This window comes from Equus przewalskii, chromosome 9 (assembly GCF_037783145.1).
Source record: "Equus przewalskii isolate Varuska chromosome 9, EquPr2, whole genome shotgun sequence".
Taxonomy (NCBI): domain Eukaryota; kingdom Metazoa; phylum Chordata; class Mammalia; order Perissodactyla; family Equidae; genus Equus; species Equus przewalskii.
Genome location: NC_091839.1, coordinates 56252645 through 56280142, shown reverse-complemented (window position 1 = coordinate 56280142; position 27498 = coordinate 56252645). Strand labels below are relative to the sequence as shown.

Below are 27498 nucleotides of genomic sequence, written 5' to 3'. Positions count from 1 at the left end.
AAAAAAATAGGTTTGAGTCTGTTGGCTTAATTCTAGCCTGTGTCTAAAGAAAACAACCAAGTGTATTAGACTGTCTTGCCAAGGATGTTGCAACCCATTTTTCCCATGAGGTTGAAAGATGCCTGATCAGCAGTCCTCTCTGCTCAGTTAGGCATTTTTTCATTTTTGGCTATAGCTGCTTTTTACAAAACCAGTTGCTCATGGTAACTCAGCCTCATCAACCACTTGACTCATCCTCCCCCCAGAGAGGTAACCAGTTTATCATCTGCCAGGCTGCTCTGTCTGTTGAACTTTGGAAAATTCCAGAGTTTTGTTTGTTTATACATGAATGTTCACAGCAGCTTCATTCATAATAATCAAAAACTGGAAACAAATGTCCATCAGTTGGGGAATGGATAAACAAATTGTGTTACATCCATACAACAGAATACTACTCAGCAATAAAAGGGACTGAACTTCAGAAACATGTAACGACATGGATGAATCTCAAAAGCATTATGCTAAATGGAAGAAGCCGGACTCAAGAGGTTTCATGCCGTGTGGTTCCATTTATATGACATTCTAGACAATTTAAATCTAATCTATAATCATGGAAAGTAGATCAGTGGTTGCCTGAGGGCAGGACAGGGGGTGGAGGGGTTACTGGAAAGAGGCACAGAGGAACTTTGGGGGCAATGGCAATGTTCTATATCTTGATTGTGGTGAGGGTTACACACATGTACATATCTTTCCAAACTCATCAAACTGTACACTTCAAATGGGTGTGTTTTATATATAAAATATGTTAATAAAGTTGATTTAAAAATAGAGCATTTTCCCTGGGAAATAAAGAGCAGAAACACAATCCATCTGGCTCAGCTGCACAGTTCATATTTCTTAGTCAATGGAGGCCCCAAGTTATTTCACAAGGCTAGTCCTCATTTATAGGGGATTGCAGTCTTCCCTGCAAGGAGCCAGGTCCCGGTGCGTCTCCAGCATCACGTCTCTACGCAGGATCCTCTGAGCAGAGTTGAGAATGCCCCATTCCTCCAGAGGAAAGTCCACAGTCACGTCCTTAAGGAACACCCCTTCTTAAAACAAGGCATACATTTCTTTGCAGCCTACAATTATTTCTTTCCAGTGTTCATAGAGGAAGAATGAGCATGGCAGACAGAGAATGAAAACCTAGATGGCCTGGGAGTCGTCCGGAGTGGGAGTTGACGCCTTCTTCAGTAGGAGGCTTTGTGCTTGAGTCCTAAACCCAGGATGGGAGGCCACAGCCCCGACACCTTCTCCCTCAACCTTGACGATTATCTGTTAGGAAGGGGAGTGTTCTGAAAAGAGGTCATGAGGGCCCATCAGTCTTCTTCTTGCTCCCCCAGGCTCCTCCCCAGGTTCTCCTCCGGGCCTGGGCAAGGTACTGAGGGTTCTCAGGGTACTGGGTGTTCTCCGACTACAGCAGAGCCATGCAATCCCGGGACCTCCTTTGTATTTAGCTTATTAGCGTGTACTTTCCGCCCACCTCACTGTGCAGAGCCTGCGCTTGGAATCCTCCTGTCACCCATGCCCTACTGGGTGACATGTCTACAGCAGGAGTATGTAGAAATTGTCCATGGGTTGTGTGCTGGGATCTGTTTTAGAACGTTCTTATTGGCTAACGTTAACTGTGGCTCATGAAGGGACGAGTGTAAGCGTCTATGACAAGACCATATTCCAGCAGTATTCAACCATATTCAAACTTCTTGGTGTGGCAGCACCTACTATCAGCAGCTAACTTAGTAAAAGTTACCCTGTACTGTTATATATAATTTCAGAGATCTCTGCTATCTCCTCCACTAGTCGGGAGCAAAAGGTCAGGAGAGACAGGATAAATTGTTAATATACCACCAAATGGTGAATATACCAAAATGTCTAGACATATGGTCAAAACAGTGTGCTTTCTGTGTGTGTGTGTGCCTTTTTGCATTTTTTTTTCAGATTATCCATGGAGTCATTGCATTTAATTTTGAAGTACTTGACCTGAAATCACATTTAGAGGTTGCAGAAAAATATGTTGAGCATATTATTTGAAACTGTAACTAACATACTGTTTACAAGTAAGTCTTTCATATGTTTCCCACCTTTTCGTTGCCCAGTGGAATATAAGCCCCTTAAGAGCAGGAAAATGTCCTGTGTGCATTCCCAACACTGAGCACAGGGACTTACAGCTAGAGGTGGACATAAATTAGTTGCTGCTACTAAAGAATTAGTAACAGCCCGCCTCCCTTCCAAAAGGGAGTTACCCATTCTTGGAGATAACTAGAAACACGGTTAAGTCTAAACAAAACAAAAACAGAATAGAAATCTTTTCTGCACAAGACGTAGCGGGGTCATGAATTCGCAGCTCTGTCCTGCCCGGGTGAGGATTCTGCCCGGTGAGGCAGCTCCTCGCGCACAGACTGATTTCTTCAAATTTATTGCTGGCTCCCAGCCTGCATCTGACTCAAGAAAGCAGATCAAGACCTTTTTACGTGTACCTGTGCATCCTTCAAAAATGTGGTCATTGATGTACAAAAGTAACTCTTTTTCTGAAAAGACTTGTGATTTCCTAAGTGCTCACTTTGTTGGTTTCTGAAAGATACCTCAGCTCCTTAACTTGAGCTCAGCTGTGATGGGGAGCGAGTCCGATGGACATTATAGTGAATGATGTGATGGGCCATGTTACTTTAATAATACCTCAGGCTCACAACACATGTGTATGTGTGTTTGCATTGGTGAGGGACTTTTTTTCTACATTAGATTTTTTTAAAAACAGCTTTAGTTGTGTGACTTAAAAAATATAGGAATTTTTGGGCTGACTCCATGGCCAAGTGGTTAAGTTTGCGCACTCCGCTTTGGCCACCCAGGGTTTCCCCAGTTCCGATCCTGGGCGCAGACATGGCACCACTCTTCAGGCCATGCTGGGGTGGCGTCCCACGTGGCACAGACAGAGGCACTCACAACTACAATCTACAACTGTGTACTTGGGGGCTTTGGGGAGAAGAATAAAAAAAAAAAACGATTGGCAACAGTTGTTAGCTCAGGTGCCAATCTTAAAAAAAATATATAGGAATTTAAGCTACTTCACCCTTCACTTTTGAAAGTCAAAACAAGGGTTAGAAAATTCTGTTCAATAAAAGCAAGACATACTTTTGAACCTTGTGATGACTAAAGAACAAAGATGGGGAGTGGGGAGGGGGAGGGGAAAAAAAGAGAGAAATAGTGAAAGCTGGATAGAAAATCTAATGTTGAGTTAGGTTTCGAGAAAAAGAAACACACAAAAAGCAAGAAAGACTTTCACAAGGAGACATCACTCTTTTCTTACAACTTTCAAGATATTCATGCTGACGACTTTTAGAATTAAAATTAAAATCACATTTTCCCACGATAAATGTACAATAGAATATCATCTGAGTCTCAGAACCACAGACACGTGAAGTTAAACTTAAGGGAGAACCCAGATATGGATCCCTGACACTGCAGACCTAGATCTGGAATTGGCACTTAAAACGATTTGCTCTCCTCTTCATCGCTCCATTATGTGTTTTTCTTTTTGGTATTACTTGCACTAATATATACGGTCCACTCTAAATGCATACAACACACACACAAAAAAAATCCAAAAGAAGAAATGAAATGTTCACACAAAGAAACTTTGACCTATTAAGCACTGAAACTTTTCATTTTAACTTTTTTTTTTTGGCAGGGAAAGATTCTCCCCAAGCTAACATCTGTTGCCAATCTTCCTCCTTTTTTCTTTCTTTCCCCACTCCACAAAGCCCCAGTACATAGTTGTGTATAGCTGTAAGTTCTTCTGGTTCTTCTGTGTGAGCCACCAACATAGCATGGCACTGACAGATGAGTGGTGTGGTTCCACGCCCAGGAACCAACCTAGGCCACTGAAGCAGAGCACGCTGAACTTTAACCACTAGACCATCAGGGCTGGCTCTCATTTTAACTTTTTAAATAAATATTTTTCTTTTACATGTTATACAATTCCCTCCCTCAGAGTATACTAAATATAATTTAGCTACTTCTTAATGATCCTGGAGACAGAACGATGGACCTCTGTTATTACATCTGTGCTATGCAAGTGATTTCTTCCAGGGCTGTTGCAATGAGTGAAGAATAAGGCTTGCACTAAATGACCCACAGACTATAGCACTGTTTGGTAATAAGCAGGCCTCTTACAAAAAAGCATATGGAATTACTACACTCAACCATTTTTGATCTATGGTATAATTTCATACGGTGCAACCAATTATACTTTACATTAGACTTTCAGAGCCTTTCTCTCCACTGTCACTGGTCCCCAGTCTCCCGGGCTGGAGTGCTTCCTTGCCCTTACACTGTTTCTAATATTGGTCAGCACTCCCAATGCCCACTCCATCTCTGCAGCTCACTATTGATTTCCTTGTTTTTTTTAAAATCTATTCTCTGTCCTTTCAATTTCATGTGACACGTGCTTCTCTACTTATAACCTCAATTATGTTTTTTTCTAATGCTGCCACTTCAAGCCAAGGACAATCACGTCCTGTTGTATAAAATCATAGGTACACTATTGGGTGAAAGAATAGTGACAGACTGTTTTTGTTTTTTTAACGGTGTCCTGACAAAGAGGCATTACTGACTATGAAAGCCATAATTTAGGAAATAGTTATATGTTCATTATTCCAAAAGTATTTTCCGCTCTTCCAGAGGGTTTAATGAAGAAGTAAAGAGTTTCTTTTAAAAAGTAGACTCCCAGTTCCAGGTAAGATTTGTCTTCAGGTCGTTTACTGTTTGACAGAAACAGAGTGAAACCTAATTGTTTAAAGCCGTTGACACTTGATCAATCAGAAAGATAAGATCACAGAATGTTTGAATTGTAGGATCTTTTACTCACTCATTCCACTAATAACTACTGGGAGTCTGCTTTCTGCCGGAATTTTCTCCTTAAAGAGGCCAAACCATGGCCCAAAGAGTCTAAATAATATTCCTAAGACACAAGTCAAGCTTTCTAAAAGTTAGCTCAGAATTTTTCCCATTTGAAATCATATCACTAGAAAAATAAGAATTTATTTATTAGAATATGATTTATGGACCACTTTTATGAATGTACTGACTGCAGACAGTGTGTTATACCTGTGTGGTGGGCCTGTTCCTCAGCATCACAACACAACAATGGATGCGACTGAGTAAACAGCAGAAGAGCTCTCCCTTATTATGGATAGCTCTGTTTGCTCACCCTTCCTCAGCCTTCTCTGTGCCCCAGGCCCTTGACCATGATGGAATGTAGAAACTGACTCCCTTACCCTTTGGCTTTGGGTCAGTTCAGCCAGTGGAAGGAACTGACAGGAAATCAAAGGGAGGGACTGGAGTGAAGTCAAGGTATTTTTCCCCCATCTCTCCCTCTCCCTGTTAGGCTCTGGTGGGGTGTGGCCAGGCTCAACTCTGCATCTGTCAGGCAGCCCTCCCTTGCAGCTACACTTCTCCAGGATCCCCATAATTACTTCCGCCTCCTGCCCCTTCAGGCCTGGATGAAAAGAGTCTCAACTGGTGCTAGCCAGGGGGTGCTTCACTAGCCTTTGCTTGGGGTGAACCAGGTTTTGTGGGGCGTGAAGCATATATAATTCTGAGAGCTTTCTTTAAGAAAAAGAACACAAAACAATGAATTACAGATTTAGGGAGAGGCCATGTGTATGCAGAACTCTGAAGCTTAAGCAGCTTTCTTCTCTCTTGGTTTCCTTAAAACCTTGCCTACACTTTGTAAATACTCCCTCTGCTTTCCTCAGTCACCCACATTGAATGGACTACCTGTTTCCTGTGCTGGGATCCCAATACTTGCTGTGTGCCTAAGTATGGGTAAAAATAGCTCAGGGTGTTTCTCGATAGGTAAATTGAGCAGAGTTTCCCAAATTTTTTTCTTTTTTTTTTTTTTTTGAGGAAGATTAGCCCTGAGCTAACATCTGCTGCCAATCCTCCTCTTTTTGCTGAGGAAGACTGGCCTGAGCTAACATCCGTGCCCATCTTCCTCTACTTTATATGTGGGACACCTACCACAGCATGGCATGCCAAGTGGTGCCATGTCCGCACCCGGGACCCAAACCGGTGAACCCCAGGCCGCTGAGAAGAAGAACGCGTGAACTTAACTGCTGTGCCACTAGGCCAGCCCCCCAAATATTTTCTTTTTCTCACAAAGATAACTATCATGCTGAATTAATTTGCTTTACAGTAGAGATGTATAATCCAAATTTAGTGAATATTTTTCCTTATGCGTAATGTGTAACTAAGAGGAGACAAAGGGATTTGAAATTTACAGCAAAGTATTTCTTACTGATGCCTGGATTCTGTGCATCTCTTTTTTTTTTTTTTTTTAAAGATTTTATTTTTTCCTTTTTCTCCCCAAAGCCCCCCGGTACATAGTTGTGTATTCTTCGTTGTGGGTTCTTCTAGTTGTGGCATGTGGGACGCTGCCTCAGCGTGGTCTGATGAGCAGTGCCATGTCCGTGCCCAGGATTCGAACCAATGAAACACTGGGCCGCCTGCAGCGGAGCGCGCGAACTTAACCACTCGGCCACGGGGCCAGCCCCTCTGTGCATCTCTTGATGAATATAATCAAATCATTGACTAGTTAGCTGCTAAGTGGAATAAAGAAGCTTAGCCAAACTGGCAAATGGAAATGTGCGCCTTATGAAGTAGTCAAATTGGTTCCTTTTTTACTGACTCAGAACCAAAAAAGCCTGTTCTTTATGCCATTTAAAAAGAATGACTTGCATAATAACTCATGTCAAAGATCAAGAATAAGCCCTTTAAAACACTAGGAAACCATATGTGAGTCTCAGAATCTGAGTTCTCAAGTGCCAAGGATTACTCTTCAGTTAGGTCATCCATATATGAGTGATGTGATGGGGGAGATGAGAAAGAAGTTGGGGAAAAGAGGGTAAAGCGGCCCAGGAAAAGACTGACACAGCACACCTGCCCTCCCAGCAGGCACAGCCAGCAGTCAAGTCCACTCTAAGGAGACTGAGACCAGGAAGAGAGAAGGAACTTGGAGGTGGAAGTTCTAGAAAGAATGAGGCCTCTCTAACACAACACTAATGATTCTGGGCTCTCTCTGAGCTTCTAGTGACCTTGAGACTTCATAATCCAAGGTTAGTTTAACTACATTTAAAATATGGTAGAAAATAGTGGATTTATTTCTAGAAAATGGAACAATCTTTATCTTTCCAATTAATACATACTTCCCAGAAATTTCTGTTTTCTGTAATTTCTATTGAGAATTCTTGGCTTCCTAGCAATACTTGCCAAATCAAGAAGCAGAATGCATGCTTTTATGAAGAGAACTCAGGAATACTACTGAGTAGGGATCAAATCATTTATCCTCTCAAAAATTCCTCATCTGCCATACTGGGTATTGAGAAATTCACATGAAATGATATATATGAATATGCTTTGAAAAGCACAAAGCACCCTAAGACAGTGATGGCTGGCATAATTAATAGTCTGATATTTTGCTGATGTTTCATAGCCCACGTTTAAATTATAGAAGCTAAGCAAATAACTAATAAGATTAATTTATGATTCTCAGTTGGTGAGATGGAGATGAAAATAGCAGTATCAGATGCAGTTTCTAAAAGAGTGAATGTGTTTGCAGAACTTAGCATATCATTGCTTATGAGCATTCATTTTCAATGTGTCATGACTAGAATAAAGAAAACAAACAAGAGTCTACTTTTTTTTAAACTTTTTTCCCAAGATCATAATGTACAGAGGATATACGACTAGGTTGAGTGAACACCTTTGGATCATCCTACATAAACGAGCACCTCACTTTCTGTAACATTATCCTCCTTATTTTTCTTCGTAGCACTTATCATTACCTGAACTGTACTTCATATTAATTTGTATATTTGTTGTCTGTCTTTCCTTATAGAATGTAAGCTTCATGAAAACAAGAATGTCATTTTGGTCACCAGTGTGTCCCCAACCCTTTCTTAATGCATGGCACCAGTTGGCATTCAATAGATACTCATCAAATGAACACATATTTTCCAAATATCCTTTACTCTCTCACCCATCCACAAGGGATTGCCAGACAACAGGGTGTAATGGAACAGCCAGTGGTTTGGGGGCTACAACTTATTACTGAAGTCCTCAGTGAACAACTCTCAGACAGGAAGAAAGGCCTATCTAGCCTTAGCCCCCTTTACAAATGACTCCTCCAAAATCTCGTCTCTGAAATACTCATCCTCTGGATTGTTTTGAGGATCAAATGAGATGTTTGTAAAACACCTAGCACAGTCTCTGGGAAAGAGACAGGGAATGGAAAAGGAAAGCTTAAAAAAAAGAAAGTAATACATATTCATGTCTGAAAGTCAGAATATATAAACAAGTACAAGGAAGAAAATATAAATTATCCTTAATTTTTCCACCCCAAAACACCACTATTACTGTTTTTTCTTCCTGGATTTTTTTCAGGGCATTATACAATGTCATTTTATACCTGCTGTTTGGTAAACTGTTCTTTCACTGAACTCATGCCAATAAATATATTTCTATCATAATATATATATATATATATATATATATATATATATATTTTCTTCTTCTCCCCAAAGCCCCCCAGTACATAGTTTTATATTCTAGTTATAGGTCCTTCTGGCTCTGCTCTGTGGGATCCTGCCTCAGCATGGCTTGAGGAGTGGTGCTAGGTCCATGCCCAGGATCCAAACCAGTGAAACCCCCGGGCCGCCAAAGCAGAGCGTGTGAACTTAACCACTTGGCCATGGGGCCGGCACCCTCTATGATAATATTTTTAATGGTTGCATTGAATTCCAGTATGTCAATGTAGCACAATCACACAGTTACTCATTTATGTTATTCTCAATGCATTACAGGCTGCAGAAAACATATCTGCAGCTTATCTCTATACATATCCTTAATTATCTCCAGAGGATACATTCCTAATTAGTAATCAAGGGAAAAGGAAAACCACAATGAGATCTCTCTACACACCCACCAGATTGGAAAATAATTAAAAAGAAAAATAATTCCAAATATTAGAGAGGCTGTGGAGCAATAGGAACTCTCACACACTGGTGATTGGAGTGGAAAACACCTCGGCATCATCTAACAGACCTGAAGACACGCATACCTGTGAACGAGCAATTCCTCTCCTCACTATACTCTCTAGAGCAGCAGTTCTCAAAATTTTGGTCTCAAAACTCTTTGACTCTCTTAAAAATTAAGGACCCCAAGAGACTTTGTCTATGTAGGTTGTATCTATCAACCCTTATCAGGTTAGAAATTAAAACTGAGCAAGTTTTAAGTTCAACAGTACTCAGGAAACATTCTATTAGCCAACACAGCAAGACATCGTTACACATCATGTTGCCTCTGCATCTCCACGGCACGCTCGCGAGAGCATGAGAGAGAAAGGCAAATAACATCTTAGCACTATTATGAAAATAGTTGTGACATCATGGACTCCCCTGAAAGATCTCAGGAACCCCCAGAGGTCCCCAGACCTCACTTTGAGAACTGCTGCCCTCCAGAATCTTAGGACTATTGCTCCAGAATGTATGCACGAGCATGTTCATAGCAACATTGCTTGTAACAGCCCCCAACAAGAAAGAGACCCAGATCCCATCAACAGTGAAATAAATCACGTGGTACATTCATAAAGAACAGTCCACAGCAATAGAAAAGAGTGAATTTCAGTTGCACACAATCCATGGATGAATTTTATAAACATAAAGTTGATCGAAAGAATCCAGACACAAATGACAACACAGTATATAATTCCATTAGGTGAAATCCAAGAACAGGAAAACTAAATTGCATTGTCTTGGGATATATTCATAGGTGGTAAAACTAGGAAGAAAAGCAGAGATGTGGCGATCACACCAGTTCAGACAGCGGTTACCTCTTGTGGTGCAGATCCTCTTTTTATTTAAAATTCTGGTATTTTGTTCATCACGGATTTTTTTGTATTAACTTTTATTTTTTTAAGTATTGCATTAAAATATTATTTGATTACTGAGTTTTCTGGCAACCCCTTAAACTTTGCTCCTGAGGTGAGTGCCCCACTTCCCTCACCCTAGTCCTGGCCCTGGAGGTGAGGGAGCAGAGGGAGGTGTGATCAGAAAGAGACCACCTGAGACTGAAGGGGTAGCAGCAATATGCTATTTCTTGACCTGCATCTAGTTACACAAGTGCTTGCTTCCTAATTATTCATCATACCTTACATTTATATTTTATACACTTTTCTGATGCACACTATGTTTTACAATAATTAGGTAAACATGCATTTCTTTGCTTTCTAATGGCATGGGATACATTTTATATACTTATTGGCCCTTCATTTTTCTTCTTTTGTGATTTATTTCAGCTAACATTTCTTAAGAATCTACCATGTGCCAGGTAGCTCCTAACAGTCCTATGAGGTTGTCACTGTCATCGTCATTTTACATTTGAGAAAACTGGGGTGTGAAAAATGATTCGCCCAAAGTCAGCACAGCTGGCGAGACCAGAAGATGCATAGGAATGTTTGTGCCATTTCTCTCCTTCCATTTCGTGCTCTGTTCCTCTCAGCAGCATTTGACTGTCACACACACATACCCTAAACATGATCGGGGAGAAATGAGGTAGGTTACCTCAGACACAGAAAGAGCCTAGAAGCTAAGCGTGCTACGGAAGGTCAGGAGGCGGAGCAGCTTCGAGGATGGAAAATGGACGCGGAGACGGAGGAGGGACTAGGAGAGCCAGCCTCAGGGGAGCCCAGAGCACAGCACTGGAACCGCCAACCCGGGGAGAAATTTGCACTTTAACTCTCGGGGGCCTATAAAATCAGAGGTGGTCGTTCGGTGTCTATTACCTTTTTCCACTCTCTGAATCTTCCAGCCCTTCCTCTCAGGAAGATCCCCTTGATTTCCCCTCCCATGGAACTTGGTCTTATTGCTCACTCCCTCCCTGAGACTCTGTCTTGGGGGGTTTGGGACCGTATGTGTTCAGGGGATGGGAAGACTGTGAGAAAGTGGTTGCTCCTTCAGTTTTGAAAAGTAAAACATTTCATCACCTCTCACCACGCTGTTCCTGGCAGGCAGCGTGAGCCTCAGATACCTTCTCTCTGCCTCAGCTTGCACGTCTGGATTGCATTTTGCAAACACTGTTCCTGTACAGGCTTGAGGCAGACAAGCCTGTGTACCCAGGTTGAGCACTGCCCTAGTCCCAATTACGCCTGGAGACACAGGCAGCAGACTCCTGCCCATTTCAACATTTGAGTAAAAATTAAAATGTCTTCTCACTCGCCACTACTCTGAGTCCTCCACTGCCTTCCATGCACCTTTATCTCAGATCACAGAGACACCCAAAGGAGAAACAACCTTCAAAATTATCAGCCTGGCCAACATACCACCTCCTGCAGTTCTCCGCCACCCTACGCCAAGCTCACTTACCAATGTACACAGGCTATAGTTAAATTAACCTGCATGGTACATTTTTAGCTATTTACAATGAAGCTTTAAAATGGTTGACCAAGGGGCCGGCCCGGTGGCACAGCGGTTAAGTTCGCACATTCTGCTTCTCAGCAACCCGGGATTTGCCAGTTTGGATCCCGGGTGCGGACATGGCACCGCTTGGCAAAACCCATGCTGTGGTAGGCGTCCCACATATAAAGTGGAGGAAGATGGGCACGGATGTTAGCTCAGGGTCAGTCTTCCTCAGCAAAAAGAGGAGGATTGGCAGTAGTTAGCGCAGGGCTAATCTTCCTTACACACACACACACACAAAATAAATAAATAAAATAAAATGGTTGACCAAAATATCAGAAATTTTACTTATTCAACTTAAAATGCTTTTTGAAGGTTCATAGTCATGATGGTATTAAAACCAAGATGTTTAATTTTTTTTATTCGGCAAGTCTTTTAAAAAAGGCATTTCTTGTACAACACAAGGTCTTAATGCTGCTAGGATTTCTAGGACTATATTAGAAGCTCATACCTTAATGCAAAGACCATTTGTCAGGGTAGTTATTAAGCCATTATGTCTAAAATAGCAAAGAATGGGGGAAAGTATTAAGTATTAAAAAAGAAAATGACAGCAATAATGCCCAACACTTACTCTGGACTTTATATTTATGCCTCTATGATCAAACCAGCGAGCAAAGTTTAATAGACCTTATATAAACTTCTTTTTCTTAAAAGTTTACAAGATTGCTTTTTTTCTTATAACTTATTTTAAGCCATAGCACTTCTTGAATGATAGGGTTGTAAGAAGCTGAGTCTCTCCCATAAATTTCCGTGTCCTAATAAAATCTCTTTTGGGGAAAGTATGTGCAATACATAATAACTTGTTACGGGGACGGACTGGTGAGAGCAGCAGGCAGCCAACGCCCACTGGAGAACACATTTGCAAGATAACCTACATTTTAAAAGAGTGTGTGATAGATTCTACCTTCTCTTACCATGAAGAAAAATAAAATCAATCCTTACTCTCAACAGAATATTTCCCAACTGCTTTCTTCCAAGGGGCTGGATATCAGTTCGCCTTTGAAATTTGGAAAAGGGGCGGGGAGCAGACTTTTTTTTTTAACTCAGGGGAAAAAAAGGATTAGCTAAGTTCTTTATAGCACACTCAACAGCAGATCTGTAAAACTGACATTGATAGAAGGGCTGAGGTAACTAACTAAAATATTTAACAAGTAGTTTGTCAATGATTACCTGTCATATTTTAAAGAACCTAGAAAAAGGCAGACACAGCAGATCACAGAGGCATTTTCACTTCTACTTTAAGCCAAAGTCTCCGAGGGTACTCAGTGTCCCACTATATTCCTTCTACTCACAACTGCTTACGGTTTTTAAGCCCAAAGAATTTGCCAGCTCTAGACAATAAACACTTTGTGAAGTTAATTGACGTCATTAATAATAATATTACACAAGTGCAAAACAAAGTCTTAGTCAATGAAGAAATAACAAAACCTCAGTTTCTTACCATAATGTTGCTTCTTTTTTGCTTTCTATAGAAACAGCAAGAGAAGATGAGAAGTCAAATGTAGCCGTGCGGGCATTACCAGCATCAATCTTCTTACTTCTCAAAATAGTCTTGTCCAGTCCTTCTCCTTCCAGCCTGCCCTGTTTCAACTCTCAGCAGCTCACCTTCCCGGCAGAGCCTGCTGCTCTCTCCCAGAGCCAGAGCCCAGTGACAGATACTGACTGTTCACGGGAAAAGCACATTTAATAAGGGTGTGTTTGATTCATAGTTTAAAGGGTTAAGGAGGTGCGCCCTTTTTGGGTGTGACACTGAATCAAAATTGTTGAGAAGACAACAGAGGAAGTAGTAGACAGTTTGGGGAAAGTTGCCCTTCCTGCATTCAATTATACAGAAAACCTCATGACAGGAGATAGGAAGTAGACAGAGCAAGAAGGATATTTCAGCTTTAATTGTTTTCTTTCTCTGGTGAACAAGGTCAACTTTCTTTTCTTTTTTTTTTTTTAAGGAAGATTAGCTCTGAACTAACATCTGCTGCCAATCCTCCTCTTTTCGCTGAGGAAGACTGGCTCTGAGCTAACATTCGTGCCCATCTTCCTCTACTTTATACGTGGGATGGCTGCCACAGCATGGCTTGCCAAGTGGTGCCATGTCCGCACCCGGGATCCGAACTGGTGAACCCTGGGCCACCGAAGTGGAACGTGTGAACTTAAATGCTGAGCCACTGGGCTGGCCCTCAACCTTCTTTAATGCTGAATTTTTGTGATGTCTTGTTTTAATTCCAGCTTTAATTTACTTATGCTTTTTAAAAAAGATATAAATTATATCCCATAGGCCAAATACCATGTAATATTATAAAAAAAAGTAACCATACAACATAATAATAGAAAAGGCAAAAATTACATCCACCTCACTAAAAGCCAAAGAAATGAACCTTATATTCATCAACAAATGTAATTCAATAATTATAAATTACCATAAAATTTGTCTCAAAAGTTTCTAGTTTGAATAAGTCTTTGTGTGTGTGTGTATGAGGAAGATTCACCCTGAGCTAACATCCATTACAAATCCTCCTCTTTTTTCGCTTGAGAAAGATTAGCCTGAGCTAGCATCTGTGCCAATCTTCCTCTACGTTATACGTGGGATGCCTCCACAGCATGGCTGATGAGTGAAGTGGGGCCACACCTGGGATCCGAACCTGTGAACCTAGGCCACCAAAGCAGAGCACACGGAACTTTACCCATTCAGCCACAGGGCGAGCACCCCCCCCCTTTTTTTGAGGAAGATTATCCTTGAGCTAGCATCTGCTGCCAATCCTCCTCTTTTTGCTGAGGAAGATTGGCCCTGAACTAACATCTGTGCCCATTTTCCTCTATTTTATATGTGGGACACCTGCCACAGCATGGCTTGATAAGTAGTGTTTATATCCACATCCGGGATCCAAACCAGTGAACACCAGGCCACCAAAGTGGAGCAGGCGAACTTAACCACTATGCCACCAGGCTGGCCCCTGTATAAGTCTCATCAGAATTTTTCAATATTTGGTAACAAGTTTCATTCTTCAGTGAAACAGTCACACTACTATTAGACCAATTAATTACCCAAGGCTTTATTATTAGGTGATATAAATCAGAAAAAAATGCTCTCCTATTTTCTTCATCATGACCATAAGTATCGGAAACATTTATTAAGCACCGATTGGTTCATGCCCATGTACAAGCTGGTACTGATGGTGAGTATGTGTATGAGGTGCTATTCTTTTTCATATTTTTTAATTTTATTTTAAATTATGGTAGAAAGCACATAAAATTTATCATCTTAACCATTTCTGAGTATAGATAACTATATTCACACTGTTACTATAGCGTTAACTATATTCACATTGTTGTGCCACAGATCTCTGGAACTTTTTCATCTTGCAAAACTGAAACTCTATACCTGTTGAACAATAACTCCTCACTTCCCCCACCTCCTAGCCCCTGGAAACCACCATTCTCTTTTCTGTCTCAATGAGTTTGACTACTTTAGGTACCTTGTGTAAGTGGAAACATACACTATTTGTCTTTTCATGAGTAGCTTATTTCACTTAGCATAATGTTCTCAAGGTTCATCCATGTTATAGCATGTAACAGGCCTTCCTCCTTTTTTAAGGCTGAATAATATTCCATGGTACATGTGTACCACATTTTCTTTATCTATTCATCTGTTAATGGACATTTGGGTTGCTTCTACCTCTTGGCTATTATCAATAATGCTGCAATGAACATGAGTGTACAAATACCTCTTCAAGATCCTGCATTCAATTCTTTTGGATATATACCCAGAAGTGGGATTGCTGGATTATATGGCAATTATATATATATATATATATATTATTTTTTTTTTTTTTTTGGTGAGGAAGTTTGGCTCTGAGCTAACATATGTACCAATCTTCCTTTATTTTGTATGTGGGATGCCACCACAGCATGGCTTGATGAGCAGTGTGTAGGTCTGCACCAGGGATCCCAACTCACAAACCCCAGTCTGCTGAAGCAGAGTGCGTGAACTTAACTATGCCACCAGGCCAGTCCCATATTTTTAATTTCTTGAGGAATTTTCATACTGTTTTCCAAAGCAGCTGCACCATTTTACATTCCCACCAACAGTGCACAAGAGTTCCAATTTCTTCACATCTTTGCTAATTCACGTTATTTTTTGTTTTTTTGATAGCGGCTATTCTAATGGGTGTGAGGTGGTATCTCATTGTGGTTTTGATTTGCATTTCTCTAAAGACTAGTGATGTTAAGTATCTTTTCATATGCTTGTTGGCCATGTGTAGTCTTCTTTGGAGAAATGTCTATTCAAGTCCTTTGCCTATTTTTAAAATCAGATTGTTTTGTGTTTTTGAGTAAGAGTGTTATTGTTAAGTTATAAGAAGTAGATAGGGGGCTGGCCCAGTGGCATAGCGGTTAAGTTCACACACTGTGCTTCAGTGGCTCGGGGTTCTCCAGTTTGGATCTGAGGCACGGACCTATGCACTGCTCATTAAGCCATGCTGTGGCAGGTGTCCCACATATAAAGTAGAGGAAGATGGGCACAGATGTTAGCTCAGGGCCAATCTTCCTCAAAAAAAAAAGTAGATAGCTACACCTATTTAAAAAATATATTACAAATTTCTCTAGGTTTGGCAAGAAAAAATTCACCTTCTCCTGGTCTAAACTCAGCTGCAGCTTCCTCTGTAATTGTCTATGTAAAATGATTAATTTTGAATAGATCGAGAGTTAAACTCTCCTAAAAGTAAAAAACAAAAGTTATCTTAGGTAATCATTTAAAAAATATAAAAAGGTTTATTTATGAAAAGACTCAATGGTTGTTTGCCAACCATAACTGTTTTCACAGAACGAAACATTCATAGTTACATGAGGGCTATTATAATTCATTTATTCATTCAACAAGCATTTAGTGGTTGCCAATTCTATGTCAGTTTCTGCAGATTTAGGGATTAAAAAACAGTCTCTGCTATCAAAGAACTCACAGTTTGGGGTAAAAGGGGAGGAAGGAGGACAGATATGTGAAGACAGCACAAAGCAATGTTATCATTTAGAGGCATATGGAGGATGCAGTGAGCACGTGATAATAGCTACCAATTTTGGATGGCCCATGTAGAAAAAGTAGTGCTTTACTGGAGGGGTGGCGCTTGAATTAATCCTTAAAATGCATGTATCCTAGCTCTGGGCTTTCTCTTTCTTTCTTTCTAAAGAAGTATTATGGCTGGTAGCAGATAAAACCCTTATAATCTAATATTAATAGATCCTGTAGCAATCATTTATATTAAAAACATTTTGGTACTATGGATATACATTTACTTGACAACATAACCTGAAAATAAGAATTCTGCTGACCCAGCCTGGGCAGAAAAACTATGAAACAATTAATATCTTCTATATAGCACCTACCATGTACTCACTATGTGAGGAATAGAGAATATAAGGCTTATTTTGACTTCTAGAAGCTTATAGACATGTCTATAAAACAACCACTAATGTGCAGGCAGACATATAATTAAACGCTAAAATGTGGAGAAGACATATTTAGAGTTCAAAGAGGAGGAGATCAGTGAGGGTGCGCCAGAAGACTGCAGGAAGGACAGAGGACCAACCTTGAAGGAGAGATCTGATGAGGCAAGGGTTGAGGAATGGCATTCCAGGTAAGGGGAACAGCCTGAAGAAAGGCAATAAAGTGACAATGGGCACAGGGTGCCCGGTCATGATGAAGGTCAGTGGAATAAGTAAGTGGAAGGTTGACTAGGTCAGATGAATCTAGTTTGGCGAGGGCCTTGTAAGGCAAGTCAAGAAGCCTAGGTGTGATGGTATGGGAAACATGAGATCTTTGTAGGTTTCTGGGCAGGGAAGTGACATGATCCAAGGCAGTGCTGGAGGAAGACAAGCATGGCAGCCTTTGGTGGGTCGAAGTGGATGGGATCCAGAGTCAGTAGTTGAGATGTGAAGAGCTAAGGGTCCTAAGTGACCACCAACTGTGGAAATAGAGGGAAGAAAAGAAAGGACTGAGGGAAAGCAGGCACTGAGAGAGCAAGGACTCCCAAGAACTCCATGATGTAGTCTCAGGGCCTAGAACACTGGGGGGGTGGGGGGGGGGTCCATTGGAGGGTCAGGAGTCTGGCTTGGGTCCTGTTGAATTTGGGGGACAGTAAATATTTCCAAGTGGAAATGTCCACAAACCATCTAGAGTAAAACCAGAAGCCATTTTCATTCTCAAAGCTATAAATCTACACTTCATCTGAATGCTAAATTGCTAGACCACAATTTGGTAGGAAAAATAGAAGTAACAGCTTATAACTGGCATCACTGGCTCTATTATAGAGCAATAAGTGCTATTTTTCCCTGTAAAATAGACAAAAGATACATTTATCTGTTGTCAGCCTCCATCCTCATTTTACAGTTTTTGGTCAGGAGTCAGTCCTTCTGCACGCAGCCTCTCCACAGACGGCTCACGCTGAGCCACCTTTGTAGTGAGAAGTTCCTTAATAAGCATAAGTAATAATGACTCTGACATGACTTGTGGGTATTTCATCATTTTGTTTAAATAAAGTGTTTGAAAAAAGGTTACGCTTTGTGATTATCATAATGAATGAAATAAAAATAGCAAGCCTGTAGTTTCGTTTTTAAAGAAACCAATGAAATCCTCTTGCAAAAGGAGACGTCGTTAAATTAACATCAGACAGAGATGAGAGGAAGAGCTGCCAATTTTATTTATTTTCCAGGCTCACTCAAGTTACTGTGCTATTTCATTAGCACACATTTTTTTAAGTACAAATTGAAAAAATGATCATGTGCTCTGCTCACCAGTAGCAATAGGACATTTCACAGGGTGGGGGAAAGGCAGAGAGTTTGGCACATCTTCTCTTTCCTACCCCTCAGCCAAATTCCCTAGGGGTCATTCCAGCTTTGGGGACGTCCTTACATGCTCATTCTTTCTCTACCTGTGTGAATCTGTATTCTAAAGCAGGAAGGCAGGAATAGGGAGAAAAATTCCTCCCCTGACTCTATGGCCGGGTCTCTGCAGAGCACAGAGGTGGGGCTTGCTGCAAAAGAAAGCAGAATTGCCAACACCTGACTTTCCTCCCACATTCATCAGCCCTGCCCTTCCATATCACACTGGAAAAAATTCATATAAACATATTTCAGCTACTAGTCACAGAAAACGTGCATGTGAATAAACGCAGAGCGTGTGTTTACAGGGCCCAACAAACCTCCCAGTGCAAAAATTCGATATTTAAACTTTAAAATTTTGAAATTTAAACTTCAAATGTAAACTTTAATATTATGAAATTTCCTCTTTCATAATCCCTAGTGAGATGTTTCCCCTCATAAATTGAACTCTAGAATTTTCTTTCTGTTCTTATTCCTTTAGCAAACCTCAGCCCAGGCACAAATCTGGTTTAAAGATGGTCACGTCAGGGGCTGGCCCCATGGCCTAGTGGTTAAGCTTGGCATGCTCCACTTTGGTGGTCCATGTTCAGTTCCCAGGTGTGGACCTATACCACTTGTCAGTGGTCATGCTGTGGCAGGCGTCCCACATACAAAATAGAGGAAGATTGGCACAGATGTTAGCTCAGGGTGAATCTTCCTCAGCAAAAAAATAAAAATGGTTATGTCATAGCTGTTGTTCCCCAAAATTCACACCCTTATAGGGGAAATAGCCTATATTCACACCAGGGGGAACTATGGGTTCTCTTGGCTGTTTTAAGAAACTGATGGCATTATACCATCCCAACTTTGTGGATATATTTGAATAAAAATTCTGGTAGAATTCTGAGAGGAATATGACAAGTGCAACGTGAACTCAGACTAAGGATTCACCTATATTGGGGTTGGCCCGGTGGCACAGCAATTAAGTTCACACATTCCACTTTGGCGGCCCAGGGTTCGCCAGTTTGGATCCCGGGTGTGGACACGGCACCACTCATCAAGCCATGCTGTGGTAGGCGTCCCACATATAAAGTAGAGGAAGATGGGCATGGATGTTAGCTCTGGGCCAGTCCTCCTCAGCAAAAAGAGGAGGATTGGCAGATGTTAGCTCAGGGCTGATCTTCCTCAAAAAAAAAATTTAATTAAAAGAAAAAAAAAGGATTCCACTAGGGTTGGCTTTTCACCCCCTGCTGGAGGCAGTAGTTTCTCCACAGCAGACAAAATCTTCCCACAGTTCTTTACATGTTCCTCGACCTACAGACTTTTTACACAGACATTTAGTCTGTTTTCCCAGCTATTAATTAACAAGCTCAACTCTGTCACTTACTAGAATAGTTTTGTTCGTTTCTAGATTGAATAAAATGAACTGAAACCAACTCAAAACAACATAAACGTCAATGAACTAAAATGATTCAAAACAATTATTTTTTTCATTTTTCAATCTACCAAAAAAAAATGATGGGGGAATAATGTCTTCTATCATAGACATTATTTAAAGACTTTTACATTTAAAATAGTAATTAATTTGAAGTTTTTCCCACTATTTTGAAAAAACCTGGGATCTTATGACACAATCAAATAAAAACACTCTGTTAAGACTGTTGCCCAAAAATCTTGTGGTAGAAGAATTGTAAGATGGCTCCCAAGATTCCCACCCCCTTGTGTACATGCCCTGTGAGTCTCCTCCCTTTGAGTGTGGGCAGGACCTGTGACTATGATGGATGTCACTTCTATGATTAGGCACATTACGAGGCAAAGGTGAAGGGATTTTGCAGATGTAATTAAGTTCCCTAATGAGTTGACTTTGAGTTACTCAAAAGGGAGATTATCCTAGTAGACTGACCCAGTCAGGTGAGCCATTTAAAAGAGCGTCTAGGGGTCAGAAAGTTGAAGCATCAAAGATTCTCTCCTGCTGGCCTTAAAGAAGCAAGCTGCTATGAGTTTTCCAGCTGCAAGCAAATGGATTCTGGCAAAACCACATGAGCTTGGAAGGGGGTCCCCAGCCTCCAATGAAACTGCAGCCCCAGTGGACATCTCATTTGCAGGTTGTGAGACCCTGAGCAGAGGACACAGCTAAGCTCCTGACCCATGGAAACCAAGATCATCAACGTATGCTGTTTTCAGCTGCTCAATTTGTGATAATTTGTTATGCAGCAACAGAAAACTAATTCAATATTCAATGAATATTTATTGGCCACTTTTCATGCATTCAACACTGTGGTACATTATGCAATGGATTTTTTTAAAATGTAAGGATTAATTCATGCATTTGAGGAATTTTAATCTCCTGGGGACCATAATATAGGCACCAATGTGAGGACAAAATAAAGCAGCATGTGTCACTATTAGTCGTAGCAATTCTTAACTTAGGGACATGAAGGAAGAGAGCCATCAGTGAAGGCTTTGTGGAAGTGGTGGCACAAGCTAGGGTTTGAATCGTTTTGTTAGGTAGAAATGGGGTGGATCAACATCCCAGGCAAAAGGCAGAGAGAGCGCAAAGCGGGGATAGACACATGCAATGTCTCTTCAGGGAAGTACCAGCAGAACACTGGCTGAGACACAGGGTTCCCAGTGGGATTGCTTGGAATTTTACTTGGTGGTCAATAAGCAGCCATTGAAGGAATCGAGAAAAGCACATTTGTGTGTTCGCAAAAGTAGCAAGTGTTTGGTTCTCTTTCTGGGTTTAAAGGTTGACTGCTTTCTTGGTACAGAAGAGGATAAAGGGAGATCCATGCCTCTGCTCTCTCCTGGGGTTTCAGATGTTGATACTGTTATCTCCCCCGGTCCCTGCTTCTTGCTATGCAGTAAACACTAGGGTTTTTTTTTTTTCCTATGATATCCCATGTACCATGTTTACTACCAGAAAGCAAATTTCCCCTAGTTTCAACAAAACACTAACTGTATCCATTTCTGCAGGGAGTAGAGGGGTGGTACGCAGCAGCATAATCCATAAATCTATACTACACTGCTCTCCTCCATTTAAGAGACCCATGCCTAAGAATTTGATTATGCTAAAAAGGAGATAATAATTTCAAAACCTCCTGTACATTTTAGTGGATAGACATCTAAAATAAGATTGCCCTTGGTTTAGCAGAGAAAATTTTTATATTTATATATTAAATAATACATAAACAAATATAAATTATATATAAATATATACTATAAATAAACATATATTAAATATACAATTTTAATAACATTTAAATATTAAAAATAGGCCCAGATAGGAAGTATAGATCTTCATAAAAAAAAAAATAACAATGGGAATTTGGGGGATTGAAGACTGGCCTCTAGAAATTGTGAGAGGTTAGGACTTGATGAAAAAAGGCCAGTGAGGCAGTCCCAGTGTGTGGAATGGTGGAGGAAATTTTATCAACAGAAGTGACCAGTATGTAATTGTCAATTGTTTGTGTATTGCAAGCCCTTAGTAGAAGTTTGCCGTACATGGCTGCATGAGGTTGTGGTGCTTTGGAGAAATCAAGAAGAAGTGGACTGGGTTCCATGTACAGGCTGCCCTGTGGCCAAAAGAAGCATGAGAGGAGAGGGGAGAGAGGGAGTGGTCACCCTGAGAAGGATCAGAGCAGGGGGGACACGGGGAGCAGGGAGGACGTTGGCTTTGCCAAGCATGTGGAATGGGGCTTCCATCTTTTTATCTGAATGTGAAAGGACAGGTACCCTCTTATGGCTGGAAGTCTTGAGGGACACCAGATACAGATGTTTGCATTATACTTCTACAAACTTCAGTCATAGGGTTAACTATGTCCCGTACACTTTGCTAAGCACTTTATATACATAATTTCATTGAATCTGAAGAAGGACTTGTTACTGTCCCCATTTTCAAATGAGGAAGCAAGTTCAGAGAAGGTAAGTAACCTGCCCAAGGGCATGGAACTAAGGATGGTGCCCAGATTCAAGCCCAGGGCTGCTGGACCCCAAATCCCACGTTCTTCCCCACCCCTCTCTGTACAGCCTCCACCACACCCTCTACCATGAGCCACTCTGTTTCTCCGGGTTTCTTTTTGTCTTCTCTCACAACCTTCCTACTTATCTTTCTCTTATCATTTTCTTTTTCATCCCCACCTCCACCCTCAATGTAATTTCTGCTGTCTTTCGAGGACATCCAGCCATCTTTTGAAGATCTCTCCCTTGGTACATTTCCAAGCCATAGATACCATGTCACATTCATTGTATAGACCAGATACTCAGCCTCCTGGAACTTGTTAGGGGATGTGGCGGCCATACAACAAGAGATAAGATTAGGTTCTGTCTGGGGACCCTTTTTCCCTGGTCACACTGAATGGCAATCCTTTAAAACCATAAGTTAGATCATGTCACTCTCCTGCTTCAAATCCTCCAATGGCTTCCATCGTGTCCAGAATGAAAATACAGAGAGGGCTGAGCTGAGGGGGCACTGACAGGAGCTGAGGGACCGCTAACCTGTGGGAACCCCGCAGGGAGGGATCCAGGAAAATAAATGCCCTGTGTCACCTCTCTCCCTCTCTTGATCTCCTGCTAGGACTCCCCTTTGACTGAACCCATCAGGAAGCCAGAAGGCCCAAGCAAGACACCGAGCAGGGTGGAGAAGGGTGGGGAGTAATCTTGAGGGCCAAATGGAGGGTCTCCAGCAGAGAAGGTGAAGGAATCTGTAGTGGCAAGAGTAAGCTGCACCTCTGCCTCTTGCTGTTTCCAAAGGAGATGCAGATGAGATTAGAGAAAGGAAGAGTTCGGGCCCTCATCACCATAAAGACCAGCAGGGAGTATTGCAGATGATTTAATTCTACTGGCTGGTAAGTGGAATTACCAGCTGGTACAGTTTTGTAACTATTCTGCTCATTCATTTAGTCTGTCAGAGAGACAGAATTCTTCCAGGCTAACATTTCACCTCCATTATAGCACCAAATTTCTTTTAATACCTAAATCCTCTTGATAATTCCAGGCTGCAGTGAGTATTCCTAGCTTGGTCACAGGGTCAGCCAGGTCCTCCCATGGCCTGCACCACCTCTTCCTGCCATAGTGCTCCTAATCAAAACCACTGGACCTCAGGCATTAGGAACCTCAGACTTCCCTTACATTCTGGCCATCAGCTCTGCATTGTCTTCCCTGACATCATGCCACTGGGAAAACAAACTGTATTGCTAGCAAAAAACTGGATAATGACCCCTACCTCACTCCATATACAAAAAATAATTCAAAGTAGATCAAAGACCTAAATGTAAGACCTATTACTATAAAACTCTTAGAAGAAAACATAGGTATGAATCTTTCTGACTTTGAATTTAGCAATGGTTTCTGATAGCATGTAAAGTACAAGCCACTGAAAAGAATCTTTCTGACTTTGAATTCAGCAATGGTTTCTGATAGCATGTAAAGTACAAGCCACTGAAAAATATAGATAAATTTGACTTCATCAAAAGTAAAACCTTTTGTATTTCTAAGAACACTATCAAGAAAGTGAAAAGATAGCTCACAGAATGGAAGAAAATATTTGCAAGTCATGTATCTTATAGGGGTCTAGTATGCAGAACTCTTTCAATCCAACTATAAAAATACAAATAACTCAATTTAAAAATGGGCAAGGGACTTGTACAGACATTTCTGCAAAGATTTACAAGTGGCTGGTAAGCACATGAAACAATGCTCAGCATCATTAGTCATTAGGGAAATGCAAATCAAAACCACAATGAAACGCCACTTCACACCCACCAGGATGGCTATAATTAGAACAAACAATAAGTGTTGGGGAGGCTATGGATAAATTAGAACCTGTATACATTGCTGGTGGCATTGTAAAATTGCAGCCACTTTGGAAAACAGTTTGGTAGTTCCTCAAAACATTCAATATAGAGGTACTATATGACCAAGCAATTTCACTCTTAGGTATAGACCCAAGAGAATTAAAAACATACGTCCACACGAAAACTTGTACACGATTGTTCACAGCGGCATTATTCAAAATAGCCAAAAGGTGGAAACATACAAATGTTCATTGGCTGATGAACGGATTAAAAAAATATGACAAATCCATACCAGAGAATATTAGGTGGCAATAAAAAGAATTGAAGTACTGATACATGCTACTACATGGAAGAACCTTGAGAACATGGCGCTAAGTGAAAGAAGCCAGATACAAAAGACCACATATTGTTTGGTTCCACTTACATCTTATGTCTGGAAGAGGCAGATCCATAGAGAGAGAAAGATTAATGGTTTCCAGGGACTGAGAGAAAGAGGGAATGGGGAATGACTATAGATGGGATTTCTTTTCCGAGTGATGAAAATGTTCTGGAATTAGATAGTGGTGATGGTTATACAGCCTTGAAAATAAAAACCACTGAACCACTGCACACTTTAAAAGGATGAATTTTATGGTATATGGATTATTTCCCGAGTTTTAGAAATGGATGATGAACAATAATGAAGTGAGACTATTTCTAGTCTCCTTATTGAACCAGCCCAAGGAAACTAATGAAAGTAATAAAAAATCTGATGTTGCAAGAAAAAAAGTTATGGGGCCCAGGAACAATGCTAAGGCCAAATCTATTAAAAGCACCGTGGGAGTCTTTTTCACTACTGTCCTAGTGGCAGTTGTAGAAAGGGAGATGGAAAGAAGGGAGGATGGGAGTTAAGGTCCATGGAGGGCCTCCTCTGAACCAGGAGCTTCGGCAAAGCCTGAGGCCTCTAACAAGGGGCAGAGGAGAGCATTCAGCCAGGCCTCACAGTCTCAAGGAGCCTCAGATACAAACTTGTATTTCTAAATGATGTTAAAGACTCAGGTACATGGACACAATGACAGGGATTTTTGTCTCTTATAAAACTATATCACGAAACTTAACCCAACATTTTTAGTATAGATCCTTATCTTGTAAATTACACAATGATATTACATTATATTTGTGTGTGCCGAGAACACTAACTTGTTAAAGTAAACATTTAGAACATACCATTATTTTTATAACCCTATTTTGGGCATTTGTTCATTTTTGTTGTTGTTCTAATGTATTAGGACTTTCTAAAATGGAAGTGACCTAGGCCTCTCTTAATTTCTAAGAATCCCTGATCATACTTAATTCCTACAACCACACTAAGAGGTAAGTACGATTGTCCCATTTTATAAATGAGAAAAGTGAGGCTCATCAAGGCTAAATTAACCTGTTTCGCAAAGTTTTCAAGTGATATATAACTGGGGTTTGAATCCAGTTCTATTTGATACCAAAACTCATGGTGCCACTTTTAGATGCTCAAGAAGATGAAGGGTGAAAATGTAGGTTTTTCTCCACTTAAATGTACTGCAGCACCCTCTGGGCCAAGATCCCAGGTACCACATGGTGTCCTGTGTACGGCCTTCCTTACAGCCAGGCCGCAGGCAGAACTAATCATAGGCTGCTGGAATCTTTCCCCAAGCGTCGCTGCTCATGCAAATGCTTCAGGACTACTTTGAAGAAGGATCTACAACTGAGAAATCTAGATCAAGGCCTGCACTCGACCAGAAACACAGAAGTGTCTTTGCAGACCCTCCCTACTTCCTTTAAAGAGAGGATCACACATTAAATAGGCGGAAATGCCACCTCATTTTGCTTGCTAAGCTAGAACAAAGCTTAATATCTTCCTGTAATGGATCTTACAGGATCTGGAGCACCTGAAGTAAAGAGACTCTGTCTTCAGCTAGCATCATGGAGGAAGGAGCACAGAGAAGGAATAGAAAGGGTCAAATCCCCCCGGAGACATGCCACATGAATGGAAAAGGCCAAATGGATTTTCCTCACTTTCCAGAGGTAGAAGCTAAAGGTAAGAGTAACTTTTCCAAAATGACATGGCAAGTACAGCTAGCTAGAACTCATCCCAGGTCTGCCCGACTCCAGACAGGCTGCCCCTTGCATCACCATAGCACACGAACCAGCATAATGCGATGGTCAGGAGCACACACGCAGCTTTGACATGTGTGGTTCAAATTCCAGCTCTGACACTTGCCAGTGAGTGATCTTGGGCATCTTGACAGATCTCTATTCCTCAGTGTTCTCATCTGGCAAAATAGGAATAATAATTGTCTCTACCTCACAGAGTTGTTAAAAGGATTAGTCAGAGCTTCTGTGTTGGTGAACATGTGCAGGAGCTGAGAGAATGGTGCCTGGAAAGGGCATGGAAGCTTCTGGCCCTTTCCCCAAACCCTGTCCTATGCACCTCTTCCATCTGGCTGTTCCTGAGTTACATCCTTTTATAATTAACTAGCAATCTAACTAATTCTGAATTGGGGAAAAAAAAAACCCAAAATGAATAAAGTATCATTGGAATCAGGGTATGAGAAAACAAAGGACTCCACTTTTGATGACCAGAAGACTATTTGAAGACCCAGGCCTTGGGAAGATCCTGACCTCCTCCAAGGACAAAATCTAAAATCTAGAAATCCTTAAGACTAAGATAATTTGACTATGCTGATTCTTTTTCTTTATATATAAAAATGTTATCATCAACTGAATACTCACTACATATTCCTATCCAGCGGGAAGAGAATTCCAGCCAGACCTGCAGAAGCCTGGATATGAGTAATTTGATGGCAGATAACCTTGATAAAAAGTCAAGTACAAATTTTTATACTTCCCAACTCTCCCATTTGCCAATGAAAATAACAATGTTGACCACATATATTTTATACCTCTCAATAAAAATGTGAATACTGGGTGCCGGCCCCATGGCCAAGCGGTTAAGTTCGCGCATTCTGCTGCAGCGGCCCAGGGTTTCGCCGGTTTGAATCCCGGGCTCAGACATGGCACCACTCATCAGGCCATGCTGAGGCGGCATCCCACATGCCACAACTGGAAGGACCCACAACTAAAATATACAACTATATACTGGGGGGATTTGGGGAGAAAAAGAAGAAAAAAAAAAGAAGAAAAAGAAGATTGGCAACAGTTGTTAGCTCAGGTGCCAATCTTTTAAAAAAAAATGTGAATACTGCTTAAAAAAAAAGGACTACAGAACACCTAGATTAGAACAGGGCCTGGGATACAATAAACACTATGCTATGTCGGAATTTGCTATTATGGTTTTATACAGTTTCTCCAAATCA

General features: G+C 41.0%; 1 protein-coding gene across 2 annotated transcripts in view; it reads right to left on the bottom strand.

Annotated features, from left to right (window-relative positions):
- Positions 1–27498, bottom strand: part of CRYBG1 (crystallin beta-gamma domain containing 1) — a 190891-nt gene that overhangs the window by 54524 nt on the left and 108869 nt on the right. Inside the window, exon 1 of one of the 2 annotated variants that reach the window (XM_070559173.1) lies at positions 12970–13103. The exons of the other annotated variant lie outside the window; for it this stretch is intronic. Within the exon in view, the coding sequence (XP_070415274.1) occupies positions 12970–12972 (3 nt within the window). The 5' untranslated portion in view covers positions 12973–13103. Of the gene's footprint in view, positions 1–12969; positions 13104–27498 lie in introns of those variants that run through there. 2 annotated transcript variants of the gene reach the window in all.